The following is a 23447-nucleotide window of genomic DNA, read 5'->3' as shown; positions in this document are numbered from 1 at the left end:
AGTATGTGGCGGTGGTATCAGGTGTAGCTGTATAGGTGTAATATCAGGAGTAATAACCCTGCGGTATGTGGCGGTGGTATCAGGTGTAGCTGTATAGGTGTAATATCAGGAGTAATAACCCTGCAGTATGTGGCGGTGGTATCAGGTGTAGCTGTATAGGTGTAATATCAGGAGTAATAACCCTGCGGTATGTGGCGGTGGTATCAGGTGTAGCTGTATAGGTGTAATATCAGGAGTAATAACCCTGCAGCATGTGGCGGTGGTATCAGGTGTAGCTGTATAGGTGTAATATCAGGAGTAATAACCCTGCAGTATGTGGCGGTGGTATCAGGTGTAGCTGTATAGGTGTAATATCAGGAGTAATAACCCTGCAGCATGTGGCGGTGGTATCAGGGGTAGCTGTATGGGTGTAATATCAGGAGATATAATTTGGGGGATATAATTTGGGGGCTGGTGACTATACCCCCGCGAGTCCTGGGACAGGGACGGCACCTTTTGCACTTTGGGTATAAATTCCGGAGCTGGAGGAAGATGGAAAGAAAATACTTGTAGCATGAAATGAGCAGGGTGATAAATTATACATAGCTGTGGGTGGAAATCCCTTTTAAACACTTTACGTTGAGGACTTTCGGGGTTTCTGTGCCCGGCTAGCCACGAATAACACGTCTTCTCATGCAGAATGATGGGACTTGTAGTTCTACAGCCGGCGGACCCTTGCAGGTCGCCCCCCAGATAAAGGCAAACAATCCCCATCTCCCGCCCCGAGTCGTGTCTGCGGCACTTGTTTGTCACTACACCTCATCTCTCACTATCCATCCATAATGTAAGCACGTCTGGGCCCATGAATTATTCATGACCGCAGGATGTCCCATAGGAGACATTCTGTGTTAACCCCCGCCACACAGAAGCCGAGAGCCGGGCTTCCCTGAGAAGAAAATACCCGGGCGCCAAGCGGAGAATCGCCATTCAGCGATGGGGAAAACAACGACAAAGCTTTTATGGGGAAAGCCGAAAAATAAGACAATGGCGGGGGGAGAAGATGAAGGAAAATACAAGACAGAAGATGCTGTGGTGATGGAGGAGGCAGGGGCGAGGGTGTGAGGAAACGGAAACACACGAAATAATAAAGGAACACGGAAGATTTGAGGAATTGTATAAGGGGCACAGAGATGATGGAAGGGGGGATCCCAGGGGGCTGGGAACGAGAAGAAAGATGGCGGGAAACGATTAGGAGACGTGAAAAAAGAAAGAGGACGCTGATCAAGAATCAATGAGTGAATAAATGTGAAAATATACAAAGGGTTAAATGGGGTAAGATGTGACGGAGGCAGTAATGAAGTAGAAATGAAGGGACATGGGTAATGGCGGCAGTGAGAAGGGTATGAAGGAAGGGATATGCGTAAGGGTAGCAGTGAGAAGGGTAAGAAGGAAGGGACACGAGTAAGGGTGGCAGTTTGAAGGGTATGAAGGAAGGGACATGGGTAAGGGCGGCAGTGAGAAGGGTATGAAGGAAGGGACACGAGTAAGGGTGGCAGTTTGAAGGGTAATAAGGAAGGGACATGGGTGAGAGCGGCAGTGAGTATAAAGGAAGGAACATGGGTAAGGGTGGCAGATAGAAGGGTATGAAGGAAGGGATATGGGCAAGGGCGGCAGAGAGAAGGGTATGAAGGAAGGGACATGGGTAAGGGTGGCAGAGAGAAGGGTATGAAGGAAGAGACATGGGTAAGGGTGGCAGTGTCTTATTTTGCTTTAATTATTGTATTGTTAACGTTGTTACTTATGACTTTTGTGTTTGAAACTGTTAAACTGTAAAGCGCTGCGGAATATGTTGGCGCTATATAAATAAAGATTATTATTATTATTAGAAGGGTAAGAAGGAAGGGACATGAGTAAGGGCGGCAGTGAGAAGGGTAAGAAGGAAGGGACATGGGTGAGAGCGGCAGTGAGAAGGGTATAAAAGAAAGGACCTGTGTAAGGGTGACAGATAGAAGGGTATGAAGGAAGGGACACGGGTAAGGGCGGCAGTGAGAAGGGTATGAAGGAAAGGACACGGGTAAGGGTGGCAGAAAGAAGGGTATGAAGGAAAGGACACGGGTAAGGGTGGCAGTGAGAAGGGTATGAAGGAAAGGACAAGGGTAAGGGCGGCAGAGAGAAGGGTATGAAGGAAAGGACAAGGGTAAGGGCGGCAGATAGAAGGGTATGAAGAAGGGATATGGGTAAGGACAGCTGTGAGAAGGGTATGAAGGAAGGAACATGGGTAAGGGCGGCAGTGAAAAGGGTATGAAGGAAGGAACATGGGTAAAGGCAGCAGTGAGAAGGGTATGAAGGAAAGGACATGGCGGGTAAGGGCGGCAGTGAGAAGGGTAAGAAGGAAGGGACATGGGTGAGAGTGGCAGTGAGAAGGGTATAAAAGAAAGGACCTGTGTAAGTGGGGTGGCAGATAGAAGGGTATGAAGGAAAGGACGTGGGTAAGGGCAGCAGTGAGAAGGGTATGAAGGAAGGGACCTGTGTAAAGGTGGCAGATAGAAGGGTATAAAAGAAAGGACCTGTGTAAGGGTGGCAGATAGAAAGGTATGAAGGAAGGGACACGGGGAAGGGCGGCAGTGAGAAAGGTATGAAGGAAAGGACACGGGTAAGGGCGGCAGATAGAAGGGTATGAAGGAAAGGACATGGGTAAGAGCGGCAGTGAAAAGGGCATAAAAGAAAGGACCTGTATAAGGGTGGCAAATAGAAGGGTATGAAGGAAGGGACACGGGTAAGGGCGGCAGTGAGAAGGGTATGAAGGAAGGGACACGGGTAAGGGAAGATGTGAAATGATAGCTTTGTAGAACACCAGAGAGAGGTAGTGAGGTGAAAGTTGACGGGGTGTGTGGGGCGGCAAGGTGGAGATGATGGGGTCTCATCTCATGAAGAAAGGATTCCGGAGGTTATTCCTAAAAGCCGGAGTGCTGGTAAACATAAAAGGTAACAAGGATCGGGAACCTAGAGGAGAATACAAATGATGTGGAGACATGTTCTGGTTGGGAATCTCGAGGATCAGATTTTGGCATCGTACATTGTCATCTGTCCCGGAGGAAGAACTAAGGGGGCAAAGATCGGCCCTGGGGTGAAGTGCGGACACACGGCGGATGAGCGAGACCGTAATAAGGACACACAGGAGATTTATGGGGGATGAGGAGCTGATGAGGCAGGAACATGATGGCGCAGACGGGAGTGTAAGATGTAGCGGAGGCAGGAAGAACGCGGCGTCAGGAGCGGTGATATTGGGTTACTCAGGACGACTGGGCGGCATTGGGCCGATGCTTTATGTGGCGCCATTTTACTGATTTTTTGGGCTTCTGTTGGATATGCTACATATTAGCTTCATACAACAATGGAGAGAACAACCCTCTGTCCATCTCCATGTGGGCGACAGCACCTCACATCACTATGTGGGCAACTTGACTCTGAACACCTTGGAGGCCATTTATTACAATAACTCACGATTCCCCCCAAAAAAGTTTGTGCACCCCTCTTATTGCATCAAGATCTACATCTCCCATCACACCGAAATATTCCCTGCAGATAGAGGAGCGGTAATGGGGGCGATCCAGGAGACAATATGTGAGGATCACAAAGTGGAAGATTCTGATTTGTGGATGAATATCTGCATTTCTCATCACTGAGAGACTCCATGGAAACTGGAGCAGATACCTGCACATCACACAGCGTGCGTGGCCCCAACGTGCCAACGAAGCAGAATGCACATCTGTGTGCTGTGCCAGGACTGCCCCCTGCTGGGGAGACACCGCCTGACGTCACTGCACACAGCTCAGGACTTCACCTTCCTGCAAACACTGGAGGCCAAGAACCACACAAGACAGACAACATCTCTGACCACCTGTGCTGGTGCCCCCAAATATCGCCACAGTCTACCCCGATCACACCAAACGCTCCGGTATAGGAGTTCACGACGTTCTTAAGTATCTTACATCCCGAAAGGGACAGAAAAGAACCATATAGACATCATACAAATCCATTATATTCTGAATTACCGTCTTGTCATTACTGAGAATAGAGTCCAAAAATCAGCATCATCCTGATTAATGTTCTTATTATCTGCCAAGAGGAACGTAAGAAGGAAATAGTGTGCAAAATACATTTATACCCGCTATATACAAGACTTATTACACGCAGCTACCATAATACTGCCCCTACATACAAGAATATAACTACTATAATACTGCCCCTACGTACAAGAATATAACTACTATAATACTGCCCCTACGTACAAGAATATAATTACTATAATACTGCTCCTATGTACAAGAATATAACTACTATAATACTGCCCCTATGTACAAGAATATAACTATAATACTGCTCCTAAGTACAAGAATATAACTACTATAATACTGCTCCTATGTACAAGAATATAACTACTATAATACTGCTCCTAAGTACAAGAATATAACTACTATAATACTGCTCCTATGTACAAGAATATAACTACTATAATACTGCCCCTATGTACAGGAATATAACTACTATAATACTGTTCCTATGTACAAGAATATAACTACTATAATACTGCCCCTATGTACAAGAATATAACTACTATAATACTGCTCATATGTACAAGAATATAACTACTATAATACTGCCCCTATGTACAATAATATAACTACTATAATACTGCCCCCTATGTACAAGAATATAACTACTATAATACTGCCCCCTATGTACAAGAATATAACTACTATAATACTGCTCCTATGTACAAGAATATAACTACTATAATACTGCTCCTATGTACAAGAATATAACTACTATAATACTGCCCCTATGTACAAGAATATAACTACTATAATACTGCCCCTATGTACAAGAATATAACTACTATAATACTGCCCCCTATGTACAAGAATATAACTACTATAATACTGCTCCTATGTACAAGAATATAACTACTATAATACTGCTCCTATATACAAGAATGTAACTACTATAATACTGCTCCTATATACAAGAATATAACTACTATAATACTGCTCCTATGTACAGGAATATAACTACTATAATACTGTTCCTATGTACAAGAATATAACTGCTATAATACTGCCCCTATGTACAAGAATATAACTACTATAATACTGCCCCTATGTACAAGAATATAACTACTATAATACTGCTCCTATATACAAGAATGTAACTACTATAATACTGCTCCTATATACAAGAATATAACTACTATAATACTGCCCCTATGTACAGGAATATAACTACTATAATACTGTTCCTATGTACAAGAATATAACTACTATAATACTGCTCCTATGTACAAGAATATAACTACTATAATACTGCCCCTATGTACAAGAATATAACTACTATTATACTGTTCCTATGTACAAGAATATAACTACTATAATACTGCCCCTATGTACAAGAATATAACTACTATAATACTGCCCCTATGTACAAGAATATAACTACTATAATACTGCCCCTATGTACAAGAATATAACTACTATTATACTGTTCCTATGTACAAGAATATAACTACTATAATACTGCCCCATGTACAAGAATATAACTACTATAATACTGCCCCTATGTACAAGAATATAACTACTATAATACTGCCCCTATGTACAAGAATATAACTACTATAATACTGCTCCTATGTACTAGAATATAACTACTATAATACTGCCCCTATGTACAAGAATATAACTACTATAATACTGCTCCTATGTACAAGAATATAACTACTATAATACTGCCCCTATGTACAAGAATATAACTACTATAATACTGCTCCTATGTACTAGAATATAACTACTATAATACTGCCCCTATGTACAAGAATATAACTACTATAATACTGCCCCTATATACAAGAATATAACTACTATAATACTGCCCCTATGTACAAGAATATAACTACTATAATACTGCTCTTATGTACAATCCAAGAGCTTTTGTGGTTATTTTCATGGTTTTTAGCATATTAGAAGCCGGGCCAAAACCTGGTTTTTATGGGCCCCAGTGGCCCCTTTAACACATATTACAAGTCATGATGCACAGATAAAAAATATAGGTATAGTACAATCCCAAAGATCTCACTGCTTACATAACATGAGTGTACAAAAGTATAGTCCTCCATACAGTATAATGGAGCCCCATATATTGCTCCATACAGAATGAGCCCCATATACAGTGGGGGAAATAAATATTTGATCCCTTGCTGATTTTGTACATTTGGCCACTGACAAAGACATGAACAGTCTATAATTTTAAGGGTAGGTTAATTTTAACATTGAGAGATAGAATATCAAAAATAAAATCCAGAAAATCACATTGTATAAATTATATACATTTGCATTTTGCAGTAAGAAATAAGTATTTGATCCCCTACCAACCATTAAGAGTTCTGGCTCCTACAGACCAGTCAGACTCCTAATCATCTCGTTACCTGCATTAAAGACAGCTGTCTTACATAGTCACCTTTATAAAAGACTCCTGTCCACAGACTCAATTATCAGTCAGTCTCTAACCTCTACAACATGGGCAAGACCAAAGAGCTCTATAAGGATGTCAGGAACAAGATCCTAGACCTGCACAAAGCTGGAATGGGCTACGAAACCATAAGTAAGACGCTGCATGAGAAGGAGACAACTGTTGGTGCAATAGTAAGAAAATGGAAGAAATACGACATGACGGTCAATCGACATCGATCTGGGGCACCGTGCAGAATCTCACCTCGTGGGGTATCCTTGATCATGAGGAGGGTGAGAGATCAGCCTAAAACTATATGGGGGGGAACTTGTTAATGATCTCAAGGCAGCTGGGACCACAGTCAACAAGAAAACCACTGGTAACACATTACACTGTAAAGGTTTAATATCCCGCAGTGCCCACCTGCTGAAGAAGGCACATGTGCGGCCCGTCTGAAGTTTACCAGTGAACACCTGGATGATTTTGTGAGTGACTGGGAGAAGGTGCTGTGGTCAGATGAGACAAAAATTGAGGTCTTTGGCATTAACTCAACTCGCCATGTTTGGAGGAAGAGAAATGCTGCCTATGACCCAAAGAACACCATCCCCACTGTCAAGCATGGAGGAGGAAACATCATGTTTTGGGGTGCTTATCTGCTAAGGGCACAGGACTACTTCACCTTATCAATGGGAGAATGGATGGAACCATGTACCGTAAAATCCTGAGTGACAATCTCCTTCCTTCCGCCAGGACATTAAAAATGGGTCGTGGCTGGGTCTTCCAGCAAGACAATGACCAAAAACTTACAGCCAAGGCAACAAAGAAGCGGCTCAAAAAGAAGCACATTAAGGACATGGAGTGGCCTAACCAGTCTCCAGACCTGAATCCCATAGAAAACTTATGGAGGGAGATGAAGCTCTGAGTCGCCAAGTGACAGCCTCAAAGTCTTAATGATCTGCAAAGAGGAGTGGAGCAAGATTCCTCCTGACATGTGCGCAAACTTCATCAACTACAAGAAACGTCTGACTGCTGTGCTTGCCAACAAGGGTTTTACCACCAAGTCTGAAGTCTTGTTTGCTAGAGGGATCAAATACTTATTTCTCACTGCAAAATTCAAATTTATATAATTTATACAATCTAATTTTCTGGATTATATTTTTGATATTCTATGTCTCAATGTTAAAATTATCCGACCCTTAAAATTGTAGACGGTTCATGTCTTTGTCAGTGGGCAAACTTACAAAATCAGCAAAGGATCGAATACTTATTTCCCCCATAGTAATGCTCCATACAGAATGGGCCCCATATAATGCTCCATAGATAAAAAATACCTCTCCTTGTTCCCCGCAGCTCCGGTCTCCTCGGCGTCTTCTGCTGTAGTGACATCATCGCTCCATCTAGTTTAAAGGACAAGGGAGCCCCCATAGCATGCCGGTGTCACCGATTGTGAGTGGACCCCGCTTACTTATGGCCCCAGCACTTGCCAGGGTGGTGACGCTGGCCCTGGTTTGAGGTGACTTTTCTTGTGCTTTTGGGGCAGTAGAGGTGGTGACCTCTCAGAGTTCCAGCATGGAGACCTTCAGATGTCTGCGCTCCACTGTGCCAACTGAACCCTCACTTCCCGCTGCCGTCAATCTCGCTGCGGGCCCTTTGCAGTCACTTGACTCTCAGACATTTTGCCATCAAGTTCTGTGCTCTGCTGAATTTACCTGAAACAATGCCGCTCTCCTGGCCATCTTCTCTGCCGCCTTACCCAAAGGGATCAGAGATGAACTCGCTTTAGGACTTGTATTCCCTCGTCACCCAAGTGGACAAGCATTTTAAAGAACGACTTAAGGAGAAACCCCCCCCCCAAAAAAAACAAAACAAAACTCTGGATTCCACGAGTCACTTTCCAAAAAAAGTCTTCGAAATCTCCTCCCAGAATGGCAGAAGAGGAACCCATGGAGATCGGTTGGAACAGATCATCTACAGCGGGAAGATCCAGTCGCCTTACTGGCGGACTCTAAGTGTTGTGGTGAACGGGATAATTTTCAAACAAGTTGTTCCCAACTGAAGGCCACCTCGGCAAGGAGGAGGACATTACCCTTGGATTAATGCTTTCTTGCACTCAATAGTCAGTGCCTATGGTCATTTCCTACAGGTCCTCCATGTTCACGGGACAGGCACTAACTGATTCCGGAGCAGGAGAGAATTGTATGGACGTGGCTTTGGCCAAGAGGCTGACCATTTCTTTAGTTCTTTTGCAGACGCCCTTGAACTAGCCTCCGTGAATGGCTCAACAATTCCAGGTGGTCAGATCTAATTCTGGCCAGTGAAGGTAACTCTCCAGATGGGTGCATGGATGACTTTTTTTTTTTTTTAGATTTACCATTTTCTGATCCACTGGTGATTTTGGGACTTCCGTGGATTTCCTATTGGGGATCATCTTGTGATGACCGCTTCAAAATTCCACCTCAAATACCTTCTCAGAATCTGTACTTTGGTTCCTCGGTCTCGAATGTTCCTGGTCCCTATCAGGACTCCTCGGATGTCTCCTCCATGTAAGACGTGACTGAGCCCGAGTGTGTCCTTCTACGTTTTCTAACTCTCTGTCTGTAGGTCGTCCTCAACAAATCCTCTTCTAGAGTCAAAGCGGTTCCTGCTTCTGATCCAATTATGGGAGTATGAAATAGACCAAGTTCTGGACTGTGATATGACTTGTGGTCCGAAGGAGAAATGCGGGGACCTAAAGAGGAGATACGTGGCCTTATTCTGCTCCAGAAATTCCACACAAAGCATGGTTTCTTCTACTACCAACTCATCTAGGAAGGACCTAAACTTGGGAGGTACCGTTACGTATCTGCCCGGCTAGGGAGGGCTTCATCACCTTCTACGGTTGCTGTTCTCCACGTCGGGTTGTGCAAGTGGCTCGGCGTGCTCCCATAATATCAGCCTGGACCTATAAGAGGCCCACCAGGGCATCCACCTGTGTCTTGGTATTAAGACTCTTAGTTGTGACTGTGCACCACCACCTGCTCCCCTGCGGCCTCCAGTCCTCACTTCATACGTGCCTTTCATTTGCTGCATCAATCCCCACCGATCCTTGCGCCCACCTAAGACCACTTGTATCTCTAGTAACATTCGACGCCGTTGCATCTTTTTTGAAGGAGACCATGGTGTCTTCACTTAACAATGCAAGAATATGAGTGACCTGGAGGCCATTGCCCACGAGGACCGGACTATGACTCCTCAGGAACGGTGCCCGAGTCTGGTGATGCAGCACATCTGCAGCAGGTTACAACAGCCAGAGGAGCTCGGTGAAGTGCGAGAGAAACTGCTCAGAACGGGGTGCAGAATCACTTGTTATATTCCTTGTGTTCAGCCATTTTACATGGTTTCATTAGTTTATTGCAGAAAGTTGATAAATTTTGCTGACAATCCTGATTTGGGGGGGGACGAATGATTTTGACTGCAGCCTCCATACTGCCCCCTATGTGCAAGAATATAGTAGTACTCTCAATAACAAAAAAACACAACGATAAATCTTGGGATTTCATATTTTTACTAAAATTCAGTTATTTCATAAGCAACAATGAGAAGTGAGACAGGGCGAAATACTTTATATACGGAGACAGATTATATGACACTGAGAACATAGAGGGAAGAAGAACAATGTTATTTACTAAGGGAGATCAAGAAAAAAAAAATTAAAAAAAAAAAAAAAATCCCGAAGTGACGCACAAGAGGGAGCGCGGAGGTGAGGAGCGATCGTCACCACTAGGACAGTTAAGAAATTTTTTTTTTTTTTTTTTACCTTTTAAACTTTTTCAACAGTTATCAAAATGACGGATTTCCAGCAGTTTTCAGTATTTACAGTGCGAGATGCAAGTGACACGTCCATTATATACAGCCTGTACCCGACCCCTGCACACTATATACACAACGTCTCACCTGTGTATAACCGAAAAAGAGGGAAGGGGGCGCCCTGAAATGTCGCAGAAAAGGAGCTCCTGCCTTGTAGAAAGGGACATTACCGCCTGCCCTTTACGGCCCGTATACGGGTGGTGGAACGACATGCGGGGCCAGTAACGAGCGGACAACGAAGGCTTGAAATGACCATGGACAGAGTCTATATAAACCTATGTACACAGGCATTCACTCCTTCTGGAAAGTATATACACGTAGAAGTTTGTACAGAAAACTGCTGCCCTCGTCCTGCCCCTCCAAAGGAAAAAAAAAACAAAAAAACATGGCCACCAACTCACGTGGCTACTAGTCACATCAACCATGGCTAGGAAAGATGTAGTCCGACTACAAGGCTGATTTGGACTCGGTAATGAAGGCTGCGATGGGCGAAAGACGTGAAATGCAAAAAGAAGACGACCACGAAGATGACGACCCTTCGTCAACAGGGGCAGCGGACAAGTTCCGCCCCAGTTTTTTGGGAAACTATCCAGCAGGATACGTAGAATCGTGATTGGATACAATGTATCCAAACTTTACGTCACCGATACATTTCCTGCTACGTTTCCCCGCCTCAATGCCAATAAGCAGCACGGAAAGGGGGCGGTTTTCTATCCACATTCCCAATATTTAGCTACCGGGGCGTCCGTCCGGAGATTGGCGCCATCTGCTATAAGTAAACCTCTCTAAGATCTCTTTTTTTCCGGAGCGGAACGTTCTGTCGTAAAATAGAAAAAAAAAAAAAAAAAACGATGCAATTTCCGATTTTTCTCCACTATTGCGCCTCATGTGCAACAGGAGCAGAACATGGAAGTTTCATCCATAGTAAAGAACGAGCAGAAGTTACGGACGCCTCAATTAACTAAGGGTTAAAAGTTTTTAATGGTGCAACCGTAGAAGACGAGTCAGACGCTGCCCGAAGTTCGTCGCCCACCCAGATGACCTCAAGGCTCAGGAACACCTGACAGCACCTCCGTTGGCACTGAAGCCCCTGGGTTTCGGTTGCCAGCTGGTGGCCTTCACCATTGATATCTGCAGACCTGTTTTCTGTCATCTCCGACAATAAAACGCTAGAAGAATTCAACCTTTAAGAAGATTCACAGTAGTGGGAGCACCGGGGCGAAGCGGCCTCAGTAGCTGCTATAAAAGATATAAGTATACCTTCACTAAACTAAACCTGCTCATTCCATAAGAATTCATGTTATTCTATATTAGATCCTAGAAACATAAAAAAAATAAAAGGAAAAACCAAAAAAAAGGGTTAAAACCTAGAATTTATACGCCAACCCCCTGAAGCCATTTGTTCGGTCGCGAGGGTGGATGACGGGTGGAGCTGTAATGTACGATGGGAGTCGTCAGCCAAAATTCATGAAGTTTCTGCTCGTATTAGAGAACATTACCTGACTGTTGAAAGTCACCAAACACGGGCAACGTGAACATGGCCAGGATCATGGCGGCTTCGTTCCAACCTGTCAGGCACCGGCGCCGCTGCACCGAGCTCGCGGGATAGTTACAGAACTGCGTAGAGCGTGGCTGCACCCAACGCCGCCGGGCACGTTCTGCCGTTTCGCCTACAGTACGGGTCGTTGTCTCCGCTACATCCTACTGTAGACAGAGACAAGTGGGATCAATTTGGAGGACTGGATGCAAGTGCCCACAGAAGACAATGCTTGGCCTTCACGGGACACTTGTGACCAGACTGGCAAGAAGCAAAGCCTACCAGTGAAGCCAGATTCTGCCCGAAACATGGAGTTTGGAGGTCCATCTTCAAATGATGGCATTACGCCCGTCCTGGAACTGACCACGTTATCGTTATCCACCTCCCGCTGCTGCCCGGAGGACCAGCACCATCACGTACCACGTCTCAGGGTACCGTGCCCGTTTTCCCGCCCTCCTTCACAGCGCCCTTATCTCAGATAATTCGGTTGGCGCCCAGGACATCTACTTGAAAAGGATTTACCGCTCACACATCTAGTGTTAAGAAATACTAATCATGAGCCGGAGCAGCCCGCCAGTCCATGCCACCCTCAGAGCAGAGTCCTGACGTCTCACCGTCCTTGCAGGCACCGGTGCACGCTATGGCGTCACTTTTATACAAGGCGTTGGTCCATGATTTCCACCACGCCAGGTGCTCCGATCACGCCGGGGGGGGATGCAAAAAATGGGCACCAAGTCCTACAGCATTACACAGGGCACAGTGTAGTGTACAAGTCAGGCTGCGGTGAACTCCAAGAGTCATCCTCGGGGGGCCGGCAGTATGGATGTCATTTTCCTATATTCCTGGTCACCTTCCTTTAGCCTCACGGTTTTTATTCACCTGGAGGACAGAAGGTGGGAGGTGGGTTACATACAACCACTCTTCAGAACATGTGTGCCGGAGCCGGGGGCCGGTGTGGACCCCCAAACACTGTACACAAAACACATCAGAAGAGAGCGACATCGTTGTCTGCACCCCCCTCCAGGAGAGCCAGTCACCAGGGCTGCGTGGACATCATGCCGGGAACACTGGTGTTCGGAAGCACAGCGGTTTCGCCGGCCGTCGGATCCGCGAGAGGGCAGACTTCGCAGGTGCCTGTGAGGGGAGAGAAGGCAGAAAAAAAAGGCGAATTATTGTGGGGGCACATAACGAACAATGCAAAACGTGAGCAGGGGGATAAAGTCAATGATTAGAGACGGAATTACGAGAATACAATAAAGCATCTAGACAAGCAGAGCGGGGGCAGGGGCGTCTCCAAACACAACCACTGAGTGACGGGCAGGCATGCTACAAGACGAGGTACGGGGGGCTACAGGGCATACCCCAAAACCCAGCAATGCTCAGCACAGCCTCCAGCTACCAACAATGCATACATCCCCAGGAAAGGGAAGGGAAAAGGGAACTAGGCTCTTGCCTTAGCCGTGGTCACTGCAGTAGGGGTCCCTCAGCGAGCCCCGTGGCCCCCGACATGGCGTGTGTGTGCATGTGGCCGCTCAGCTGTGCCAGGGTTTTGCAGTGAACGCTGCACAACTTGCAGAGGAAGCTGTCTGCCCGTGGGCACACCAGACCGTGGTGCTTCACCGAGTGGACCCGCAGGTACGCGGCCGTGGCAAAACCTGCACGGGGGAGGAGAAGCACACGCCACTTTAAGGCCGGGCCACAGGCTTAGCTCCATCATCACAAAGCGATCCCCTCACCCACACCATCCTGCAAGGTGCCGCTACCCCACTAAAGAACCAGTAAACAGGGAGAGTTCATGGGAAGCCCTCAGTAAAAAGGAGACTGAAGACAAAATGTTAGAGCCGATCAATGTGAAGGTTTCAGAAACTATATTCTCGGCTAAAAGTAGGTGGCGCTCTGTCCAAGGATCAGAAATGTCTAATTTGTTTACTGGTTCTTTAATTCATAGCCAGGCTCCGCCCCTGAAGAGTCTAACATTCCACACACCCCGCCCCCGAAGAGTCTAACATTCCACACACCCCGCCCCCAAGGATCTCATTAATGCTTATTTTAACATTTGCAAATAAATAGCTTGCATCTGGTCTCCTAGCCGAGATCACATCAACTTCCGGTACCTGTAGCAACAACTCCGCATGCCCCCATGATACAACGTACAGGAATAATGGACCTTTTATATCTACTCTTGTTGTAACCAATTTACTAACATGTTAGTGAAAAGAACCCATCCATTTAGTCAGGGAACCGTTCACTCATAAGACCACACTGGTGAGAGAGATTGAAGGACTCAAACAAAGACCACCCTCCACCCTTCTAAGGAGAACGTGTTCACTCATGGCCGAGAAGAGCATCGCTGGATGTTGGGATATGCCGGATTTGGGGCCCTCAGAAGTGTAGTGGTGCGGTGTTGGACTGAGCGGCTGAGACACGTGCACAACGCACACCTCCCTTACCTTTGTTACACAGCTCACACACGTGGTTGGGTCCCTGGCTGTGGACCTTCATGTGGTCGGTGATGTAGGCCGCACTGAGGAGCTTCCCACACACGTGACAAGGAACCTTCTCCTCGTGTCGCACCATGTGGGCCCTGAGCCGGTCCTTCGTAGCAAAAGCAGCTTCACAGGTCTGGAGGCGGAAGGAGAAGACAATGATGTGACCGAGAAACACAACGAACGCCGACCGACCAAAGATCATCGAAGAACCACATTTTACAAGTACCTGGCATTTAAAGGGGCGCTCCGTAGAGTGAACTTGTCTGACGTGACTGTTCAAGTGATCCGGACTGAAAGAGAAGAAATGAAAAATAAGATTGAAAGAGACAAAAGAGGAATCGGCATGGGCCGGGGGATGGGCTGGCCGGACGGGTGATGGGCCGGCGGATGGGCTGGCTGGATGAGTGATGGGCTGGCCCGGGGGACGGGACAGACGAGTGATGGGCTGGCCCGGGGGACGGGCCGGACGAGTGATGGGCTGGCCTGGGGGACGGGCCGGACGAGTGATGGGCTGGCCCGGGGGACAGGCCGGACGAGTGATGGGCTGGCCAAGTGACAGGGCTGGCTGTCCGGCATCTTACCGGGAGAAGCCTTTCCCGCAGTGGCTACAGATGTACGGTTTGTGCACCGTCCCGTCGTGGGAGCGGACGTGATACGTCATGCGGTCCTTGCGCTTGAAGCGTTGCTGACACACGTGGCACGAGTACGGCTTCTCATCGGAGTGAGACAACTTGTGGCGATTCAGGTGGTAAACGTCCCGGAAGGCCTTCCCGCACATCTCACAGGCGTGGTTTTTCCGAACCTTTTTAGCTGTAGGCGACGGCCCCGGTAAAGGCAGCGTGGAAGGAGATGTAGGAACCTCCAGGGGTTCAGTACTGGTCCCGAGGGTCCCAGCAACACTGAGCAAACTGAGAGGAACCATGGTGGGCATCTTGACCGCAGGCTGCGCCCGGGCGGGCTTGGTGCCCGTGTGGATAGCTTCATGTCTCCGCAGGTTGTAGCCGTTCTTAAACTCTTTGGAGCACAAGGAACATATGTAGGGGCCCCGGCCCTTAGACTTCTTGGAGAGCTCCATGACCGGGTGCAAAGGGAGAGCGGTGGAGATGGGGGAAGGCTGAGATGTAATGGTGGTTGGCACCATCTGCTGTGGGATGGACAGTCCCGGCACCACTTGTTTGAGGGCGGCCGTGTCCACTGTGGACGGGTGTTGGGGCGCCATAGTGTGCACCAAGGTTTGCGTCGTGAGGGATCCATCGGGCGGTGCGGTAACAGTCGCAAGTACAGGTAACAGTTCAACTTGTAAGGGCTCCGCCGGGGGTGGAGGAGGGGTCTGGAGGAGACAAAAGGACCAATAACTAATAGATCCTCCAAGCTTCCAAATCAACAACAATAGTGTAAAGTTAGGACACCCCAAGTGGCAACTGGAGGCCGGGTACAGCCGGTCAGACCGACGATCTCCACAACAAACGGCTGACCAGTTACCAAGTCATTAATTGCTAGGACCACCTGGTCACAGACGAGTGCAAGCTCCTCAGACCAGGCCCCGAGCACGACAAAGGCTTAGAATTGGGTCACGTCTGGTCCCAGCCTCGCTACGTCCGGTCCCAGCCTCGCTACCCCCCCATGTAGAGGACATTTATCTGCACACGTGGTCTATACACCGTAATAAAGACCACCGCCACACCATGACATCTCTGTGCACAAGTCATCACACCTAGAACGTACAAGGACCCCAAATGAGCACCACCCCCATGTCACACACTGTCTGCAGAGCCCAGGACCCTCATCCTTAGGCACAGAGACCCCCCCCCCAATGTAATGAGACCCCAATCCTCTCCCAATTAACCGCTTCCTGACACCGTCCACCCTCCCGTATCCCATGGACGCAGCACACAATGGCCCGTCAGACCTCGGTGTCACTGTGGCCCGGACGAGGGGCGACCTCTCCACGCGGGGAGCAGAGGACACTATCCCTCACTGCCAGCTTCACTATGAGAGGAAAGAGGGAGAGGAAAGAGGGAGAGGAGGGGTGGTGAGAAAACACCCAGCACCAGCGCTCTCCGCTCCCTCCTCCCTGCAAAAAAAGAAATAATACAGCCTCACAGGCGGGAGAAGAAGCTGCAGATTTACAGGACTCCGCGGCCGCCGGCTCCTCTGCCGCCAGCGACCCCCGGCCTCCCCGCAGACCCCCAGCCTCTCCTCACACCCCGGCCTCCCCGCAGACCCCCAGCCTCTCCTCACACCCCGGCCTCCCCGCAGACCCCCAGCCTCTCCTCACACCCCGGCCTCCCCGCAGACCCCCAACCTCTCCTCACACCCCGGCCTCCCCGCAGACCCCCAGCCTCTCCTCACACCCCGGCCTCCCCGCAGACCCCCAGCCTCTCCTCACACCCCGGCCTCCCCGCAGACCCCCAGCCTCCCCTTACACCCCCAGCCTCTCCTCACACCCCGGCCTCCCCGCAGACCCCCAACCTCTCCTCACACCCCGGCCTCCCCGCAGACCCCCAACCTCCCCTTACACCCCGGCCTCCCCGCACACCTCATCCTCCCCTTACACCCCGGCCTCCCCGCACACCTCATCCTCCCCTTACACCCCGGCCTCCCGCACACTCACCATTACCTGGAATATAAAGCTGGTCCAGTTCGCGTCCATTATTGCAGAAATCAATAAAGTCTCTTTTTCTCGTCTATTCTCGCGGTTGTCGCCCCCCCGCTCCGCCGCCCCCTCCCTCCTCGGACGCGTCTCTCCGGTAGATCACTGCCCCCTAAAGGCGGAGGGGGAAAAAAATCCCCTATAAAATACACAGGGCATGGGATAAAGAAGGCTCAGCGCGCGGTGACATCACGGCCCCCGCCTCCGCCTCCCTGCAGCACGCACCGGGGCTCCGCGCCCCTCTTCTCCCTCTTCCTCTCCCCTCTTCTTCTTCTTCTTCCCTCCTCCCCTTGCGGATTATTTGTGCATTATTTACTATCCAAAATATGGCAGCGCCTGTGACCTCTCACCCCGCGGCTCCCCAGCCCCCACCTGCAAAAAAACAAAAAAAAAAATGTCACACAGCGGCGGCGGCGGCGGGCGGGCGCGGCCCCGGGTGACACAGCGGCGGATGCACCGGATGCACCGGGCGGCGGATGCAGCTAATAGCACTGCGCCGTTTGTAACATTGGAGCTTTTTTTTTTTTTTCCCCTTTTGCTGCAGATTTGGACTGAACTAAAGATAAACAAGGGAGGGGGGAGCGGAGCGCGGCGTCGGAGCAAGATGGAGGCCGAGCATTGTGTGACGCCGAGGGGAAGGGGCGGCGGAGAACCCGCTCCTCAGTCACCAGCTGCCCACAGGGGGGTCCGCGCTGCGACAAATCCCCTCCGCCCGCCCCCTGCCCTGCGACAAACACGGGCCGCGGCCGCCGGGAGGAAGCGCGAAGCCTCCGAGCTCAGCCCGAGCACAAACACCCCCCTCCCTCCGCGATGGTCTCGTCCGCCCGCATTGATGAGCAGCTGGCCTCTCAGAGGGGAGGGGCGCTCTTCCTCCTCCCTCCGGGCTCAAATATTTATGTGTCGGCAGACAGTTAGGCGCTCGTTCTGTTAAAGGGACAGCGTCTTCTATAGTTGCCGGCTATGGCAGCCCACACAATGGGGGTTACAGGGGGAGAGGGGGTTACTGGGTGTGAGGGGCTGCAGTGCCGGCTGACACCGTTGTTACATGTTGTATCATGGACGTAGTGATTTATAGCTTACTAGCTGAAGAGCCCGGCGTTGCCTGGGCATAGTAACTAGCTGTGGTTAGTTATAGCGCCTCACGTCTCTCATTTTCCCCCTCACTCCTCTCATTCCCCCCTAACACTTGTCATTTCGACCTCACATCTGTCATTTTCCGATCACTCCACTATATTCCCTCACTCCTCTCATTTTGCACTCACACCTCTCATTTTCCCCTCAGTATATACATGTTTATCATCTCCCTTATATATAGTATACACCTGTATGTCATCTCCTGTCTATAGTATATACCTGTATGTCATCTCCCCTGTAAATAGTATATACGTGTGTCATCTCCCCTGTAAATAGTATATATATGTACCTGTAAGTCATCTCCTCCTGTACATAGTATATACAGTATATACCTGTATGTCATCTCCTCCTGTATATAGTATATACCTGTATGTCATCTCCTGTATATAGTATATATATGTACCTGTAAGTCATCTCCTCCTGTACATAGTATATACAGTATATACCTGTATGTCATCTCCTCCTGTCTATAGTATATACCTGTGTGTCATCTCCTCCTGTCTATAGTATATACCTGTATGTCATCTCCCCTGTAAATAGTATATACGTGTGTCATCTCTTCCTGTATATAGTATATACCTGTATGTCATCTCCTGTATATAGTATATACCTGTATGTCATCTCCTGTATATAGTATATATATGTACCTGTAAGTAATCTCCTCCTGTACATAGTATATACCTGTATGTCATCTCCTCCTGTATATAGTATATACCTGTGTGTCATCTCCTCCTGTATATAGTATATACCTGTGTCATCTCCCCTGTAAATAGTATATACCTGTGTCATCTCCTCCTGTCTATAGTATATACCTGTATGTCATCTCCCCTGTAAATAGTATATACCTGTGTGTCATCTCTTCCTGTATATAGTATATACCTGTAAGTCATCTCCTGTACATAGTATATACCTGTATGTCATCTCCTCCTGTATATAGTATATACCTGTGTTTCATCTCCTCCTGTATATAGTATATACCTGTATGTCATCTCCTCCTGTATATATATGTACCTGTATGTCATCTCCCCTGTATATAGTATATACCTGTATGTCATCTCCCCTGTATATAGTATATACCTGTATGTCATCTCCCCTGTATATAGTATATACCTGTATGTCATCTCCCCTGTATATAGTATATACCTGTGTCATCTCCTCCTGTATATAGTATATACCTGTATGTCATCTCCCCTGTAAATAATATATACCTGCTGTATGTCATCTCCTCCTGTATATTGTATATTTCTGTGTCATCTCCTGTATATACTATATACCTGTGTCATCTCCTATATATAGTATATACCTGTGTCATCTGTATATAGTATATACCTGTATGTCATCTCCCCTGTATATAGTATATACCTGCTCTGTCATCTAATCTATATACCTGTGTCATCTCTTTTATGTAGTATATACGTGTGTCATCTCCTCCTGTATATAGTATATACCTGTATGTCATCTCCTGTATATAGTATATACCTGTATGTCATCTCCTGTATATAGTATATATATGTACCTGTAAGTAATCTCCTCCTGTACATAGTATATACCTGTATGTCATCTCCTCCTGTATATAGTATATACCTGTGTGTCATCTCCTCCTGTATATAGTATATGCCTGTATGTCATCTCCCCTGTATATAGTATATACCTGTGTCATCTCCTCCTGTATATAGTATATACCTGTATGTCATCTCCCCTGTAAATAATATATACCTGCTGTATGTCATCTCCTCCTGTATATTGTATATTTCTGTGTCATCTCCTGTATATACTATATACCTGTGTCATCTCCTATATATAGTATATACCTGTGTCATCTGTATATAGTATATACCTGTATGTCATCTCCCCTGTATATAGTATATACCTGCTCTGTCATCTAATCTATATACCTGTGTCATCTCTTTTATGTAGTATATACGTGTGTCATCTCTTCCTGTATATAGTATATACCTGTATGTCATCTCCTGTATATAGTATATACCTGTATGTCATCTCCTGTATATAGTATATATATGTACCTGTAAGTAATCTCCTCCTGTACATAGTATATACCTGTATGTCATCTCCTCCTGTATATAGTATATACCTGTGTGTCATCTCCTCCTGTATATAGTATATACCTGTGTCATCTCCCCTGTAAATAGTATATACCTGTGTCATCTCCTCCTGTCTATAGTATATACCTGTATGTCATCTCCCCTGTAAATAGTATATACCTGTGTGTCATCTCTTCCTGTATATAGTATATACCTGTAAGTCATCTCCTGTACATAGTATATACCTGTATGTCATCTCCTCCTGTATATAGTATATACCTGTGTTTCATCTCCTCCTGTATATAGTATATACCTGTATGTCATCTCCTCCTGTATATATATGTACCTGTATGTCATCTCCCCTGTATATAGTATATACCTGTATGTCATCTCCCCTGTATATAGTATATACCTGTATGTCATCTCCCCTGTATATAGTATATACCTGTATGTCATCTCCCCTGTATATAGTATATACCTGTGTCATCTCCTCCTGTATATAGTATATACCTGTATGTCATCTCCCCTGTAAATAATATATACCTGCTGTATGTCATCTCCTCCTGTATATTGTATATTTCTGTGTCATCTCCTGTATATACTATATACCTGTGTCATCTCCTATATATAGTATATACCTGTGTCATCTGTATATAGTATATACCTGTATGTCATCTCCCCTGTATATAGTATATACCTGCTCTGTCATCTAATCTATATACCTGTGTCATCTCTTTTATGTAGTATATACGTGTGTCATCTCCTCCTGTATATAGTATATAGTGTATATATGTGTCATCTCCTCCTGTATATAGTATATATCTGTGTGTCATCTCCCCTGTATATAGTATATACCTGTATGTCATCTCCCCTGTATATAGTATATACCTGTGTGTCATCTCCTCCTGTATATAGTATATACCTGTGTGTCATCTCCTCCTGTATATAGTATATGCCTGTATGTCATCTCCCCTGTATATAGTATATACCTGTGTCATCTCCTCCTGTATATAGTATATACGTGTGTCATCTCCTCCTGTATATAGTATATATCTGTATGTCATCTCCTCCGGTATATAGTATATACCTGTGTGCCATCTCTCCTGTATATAGTATATATCTGTATGTCATCTCCTCCTGTATTAGACCACGTTTACACGTTATTTGCTCAGTATTTTTACCTCAGTATTTGTAAATTGGCAGCCTGATAAATCCACAGCCAACAGGAAGCCCTCCCCCTGGCAGTATATATTAGCTCACACATACACATAATAGACAGGTCATGTGACTGACAGCTGCCGTATTTCCTATATGGTTCAGTTGTTGCTCTTGTAGTTTGTCTGCTTATTAATCAGATTTTTGAAGGCTAATACCAGACTTGTGTGTGTTTTAGGGCGAGTTTCATGTGTCAAGTTGTGTGTGTTGAGTTGCGTGTGGCGACATGCATGTAGCGACTTTTGTGAGATGAGTTTTGTGTGGTGACATGCGTGTAGCAACTTTTTGTGTGTCGAGTTGCATGTGACAGGTTAGTGTAGCAAGTTGTGTGCATGGTAAGTTTTGCGCGTGGCGAGTTTTATGTGTGGTGCGTTTTGAGTATGTGCAAGTTTTGTGTGAGGCAACTTTTGCATGTGGCAACTTTTGTGCATGTGGCAATTTTTCCGCGTGTGCAAGTTTTGCGTGTGACGAGTTTTCCATGAGGTGAGTTTTGCGTGAGCCTAGTTTTGCATGTGGCGAGTTTTGCGCGTGGTGAGTTTTGAGCGTTGACTTTTTTGTTTCGACTTTTATGTGGCGAGGTTGGTGTATGTGTGGTGAAATGTGTGCTGAGGGTGGTATATGTGTTCAAGCACGTGGTAGTGTGTGGCGCATTTTGTGTGTGTGTTCATATCCCCGTGTGTGGTGAGTATCCCATGTCGGGACCCCACCTTAGCAGCTGTACGGTATATACTCTTTGGCGCCATCGCTCTCACTCTTTAAGTCCCCCTTGTTCACATCTGGCAGCTGTCAATTTGCCTCCAACACTTTTCCTTTCACTTTTTCCCCATTATGTAGATATGGGCAAAATTGTTTGGTGAATTGGAAAGTGCAGGGTTAAAATTTCACCTCACAACATAGCCTATGATGCTCTCGGGGTTCAGACGTGTGACTGTGCAAAATTTTGTGGCTGTAGCTGCGACGGTGCAGATGCCAATCCCGGACATACACACATATTAGACTAGCTATTGAACCCGTTCTACGCCCGGGTGGCGAGCATTTATATTGGTATATGGTCTTCATCCTGCGTCCCCATTCTGACATGTGCTGCTCCATCCTGCACCCCCATCCTGTCATGTGCTGCTCCATCCTGCACCCCCATCCTGTCATGTGCTGCTCCCATCCTGCGCTCCCGTTCTGTCATGTGCTGCTGCCATCCTGTGCCCCCGTACTGTCATGTGCTGCTCCCATCCTGCACCCCCGTTCTCTCATGTGCTGCCCTATTCTGTCATGTGCTGCTCCCATCCTGCGCTCCCGTTCTGTCATGTGCTGCTCCCATCTTGCGCTCCCGTTCTGTCATGTGCTGCTCCCATCCTGCGCCACCGTTCTTTAATTTGCTTCCCCCATCCATATGCCCCACACGCTGCTCCATTATGGTTGATGGCCCCCATAAGATGCTCCATTGTATATGCCCCCGTACACTGCTCCATAAAGGTTTATGGCCCCCATAAGATGCTCCATACTATATGCCCCCGTACACTGCTCCATTATGGTTGATGGCCCCTGTCACGATTCCCCTGACCGCTGTCACCAATTGGTCAGGATTCCCACCGTGACCGTCACCCCTACGTCACGGATTGAGGTGACTTTAGGCCAACAGTCGGCTATCACATGTGCAGGGGGGCTTATCTTAGTTATCCCTCCACTCCACGATGTGATGAGAAAACACACACAAGGCTATTGACCTCTTAGTTTACAGCAGGGGCTTATTCTAGGTATCCCACTGCTTTTCTATATACCACGAACTGCAGGGATTTATGTATATCCCACTTACAGTACCACTTAACACTTGCAGCTCTCTGGCGCCCCCCTTACTCTCCGGTCAGATTAGGTACTGCACCCTGGGTAATTAGTCGCCAGAAAGGCTGCCTGCTATGTACTGGCTATTGGGCACGCTACAGCGACGCGATAACTACTCCCACTCAGGCAGGAACAATAATTAGCAACGCCGCAGTCGCTACAGCCTCACTCAACAGTCTGCACACTCTCGCTGCCACCAGCTTCGATTAAACGGG

General features: G+C 47.1%; 1 protein-coding gene across 2 annotated transcripts; it reads right to left on the bottom strand.

Annotated features, from left to right (window-relative positions):
* Nucleotides 1-10005: 10005 nt before the first annotated feature.
* On the bottom strand, nucleotides 10006-17563 carry MAZ (MYC associated zinc finger protein). 2 transcript variants are annotated; one of them, XM_069734995.1, is made up of 5 exons: nucleotides 16973-17563; nucleotides 14934-15682; nucleotides 14579-14642; nucleotides 14314-14485; nucleotides 10006-12997 (listed from the first exon to the last, which is right to left on the bottom strand). In XM_069734995.1, exons 1-5 carry the CDS (start codon nucleotides 17003-17005, stop codon nucleotides 12897-12899), a joined length of 1119 nt encoding a protein of 372 aa, XP_069591096.1. In that variant the 5' UTR covers nucleotides 17006-17563; the 3' UTR covers nucleotides 10006-12896. The 2 variants fall into 2 exon arrangements, with proteins under 2 accessions (XP_069591096.1, XP_069591095.1); XM_069734994.1 differs by having other exon boundaries at nucleotides 16967-17146.
* Nucleotides 17564-23447: the final 5884 nt, after the last annotated feature.

This window comes from Ranitomeya imitator, chromosome 7, assembly GCF_032444005.1.
Source record: "Ranitomeya imitator isolate aRanImi1 chromosome 7, aRanImi1.pri, whole genome shotgun sequence".
Lineage (NCBI taxonomy): Eukaryota > Metazoa > Chordata > Amphibia > Anura > Dendrobatidae > Ranitomeya > Ranitomeya imitator.
The sequence above is the reverse complement of the archived record's forward strand: the minus strand, read 5'-3'. Positions and strand labels throughout refer to the sequence as shown.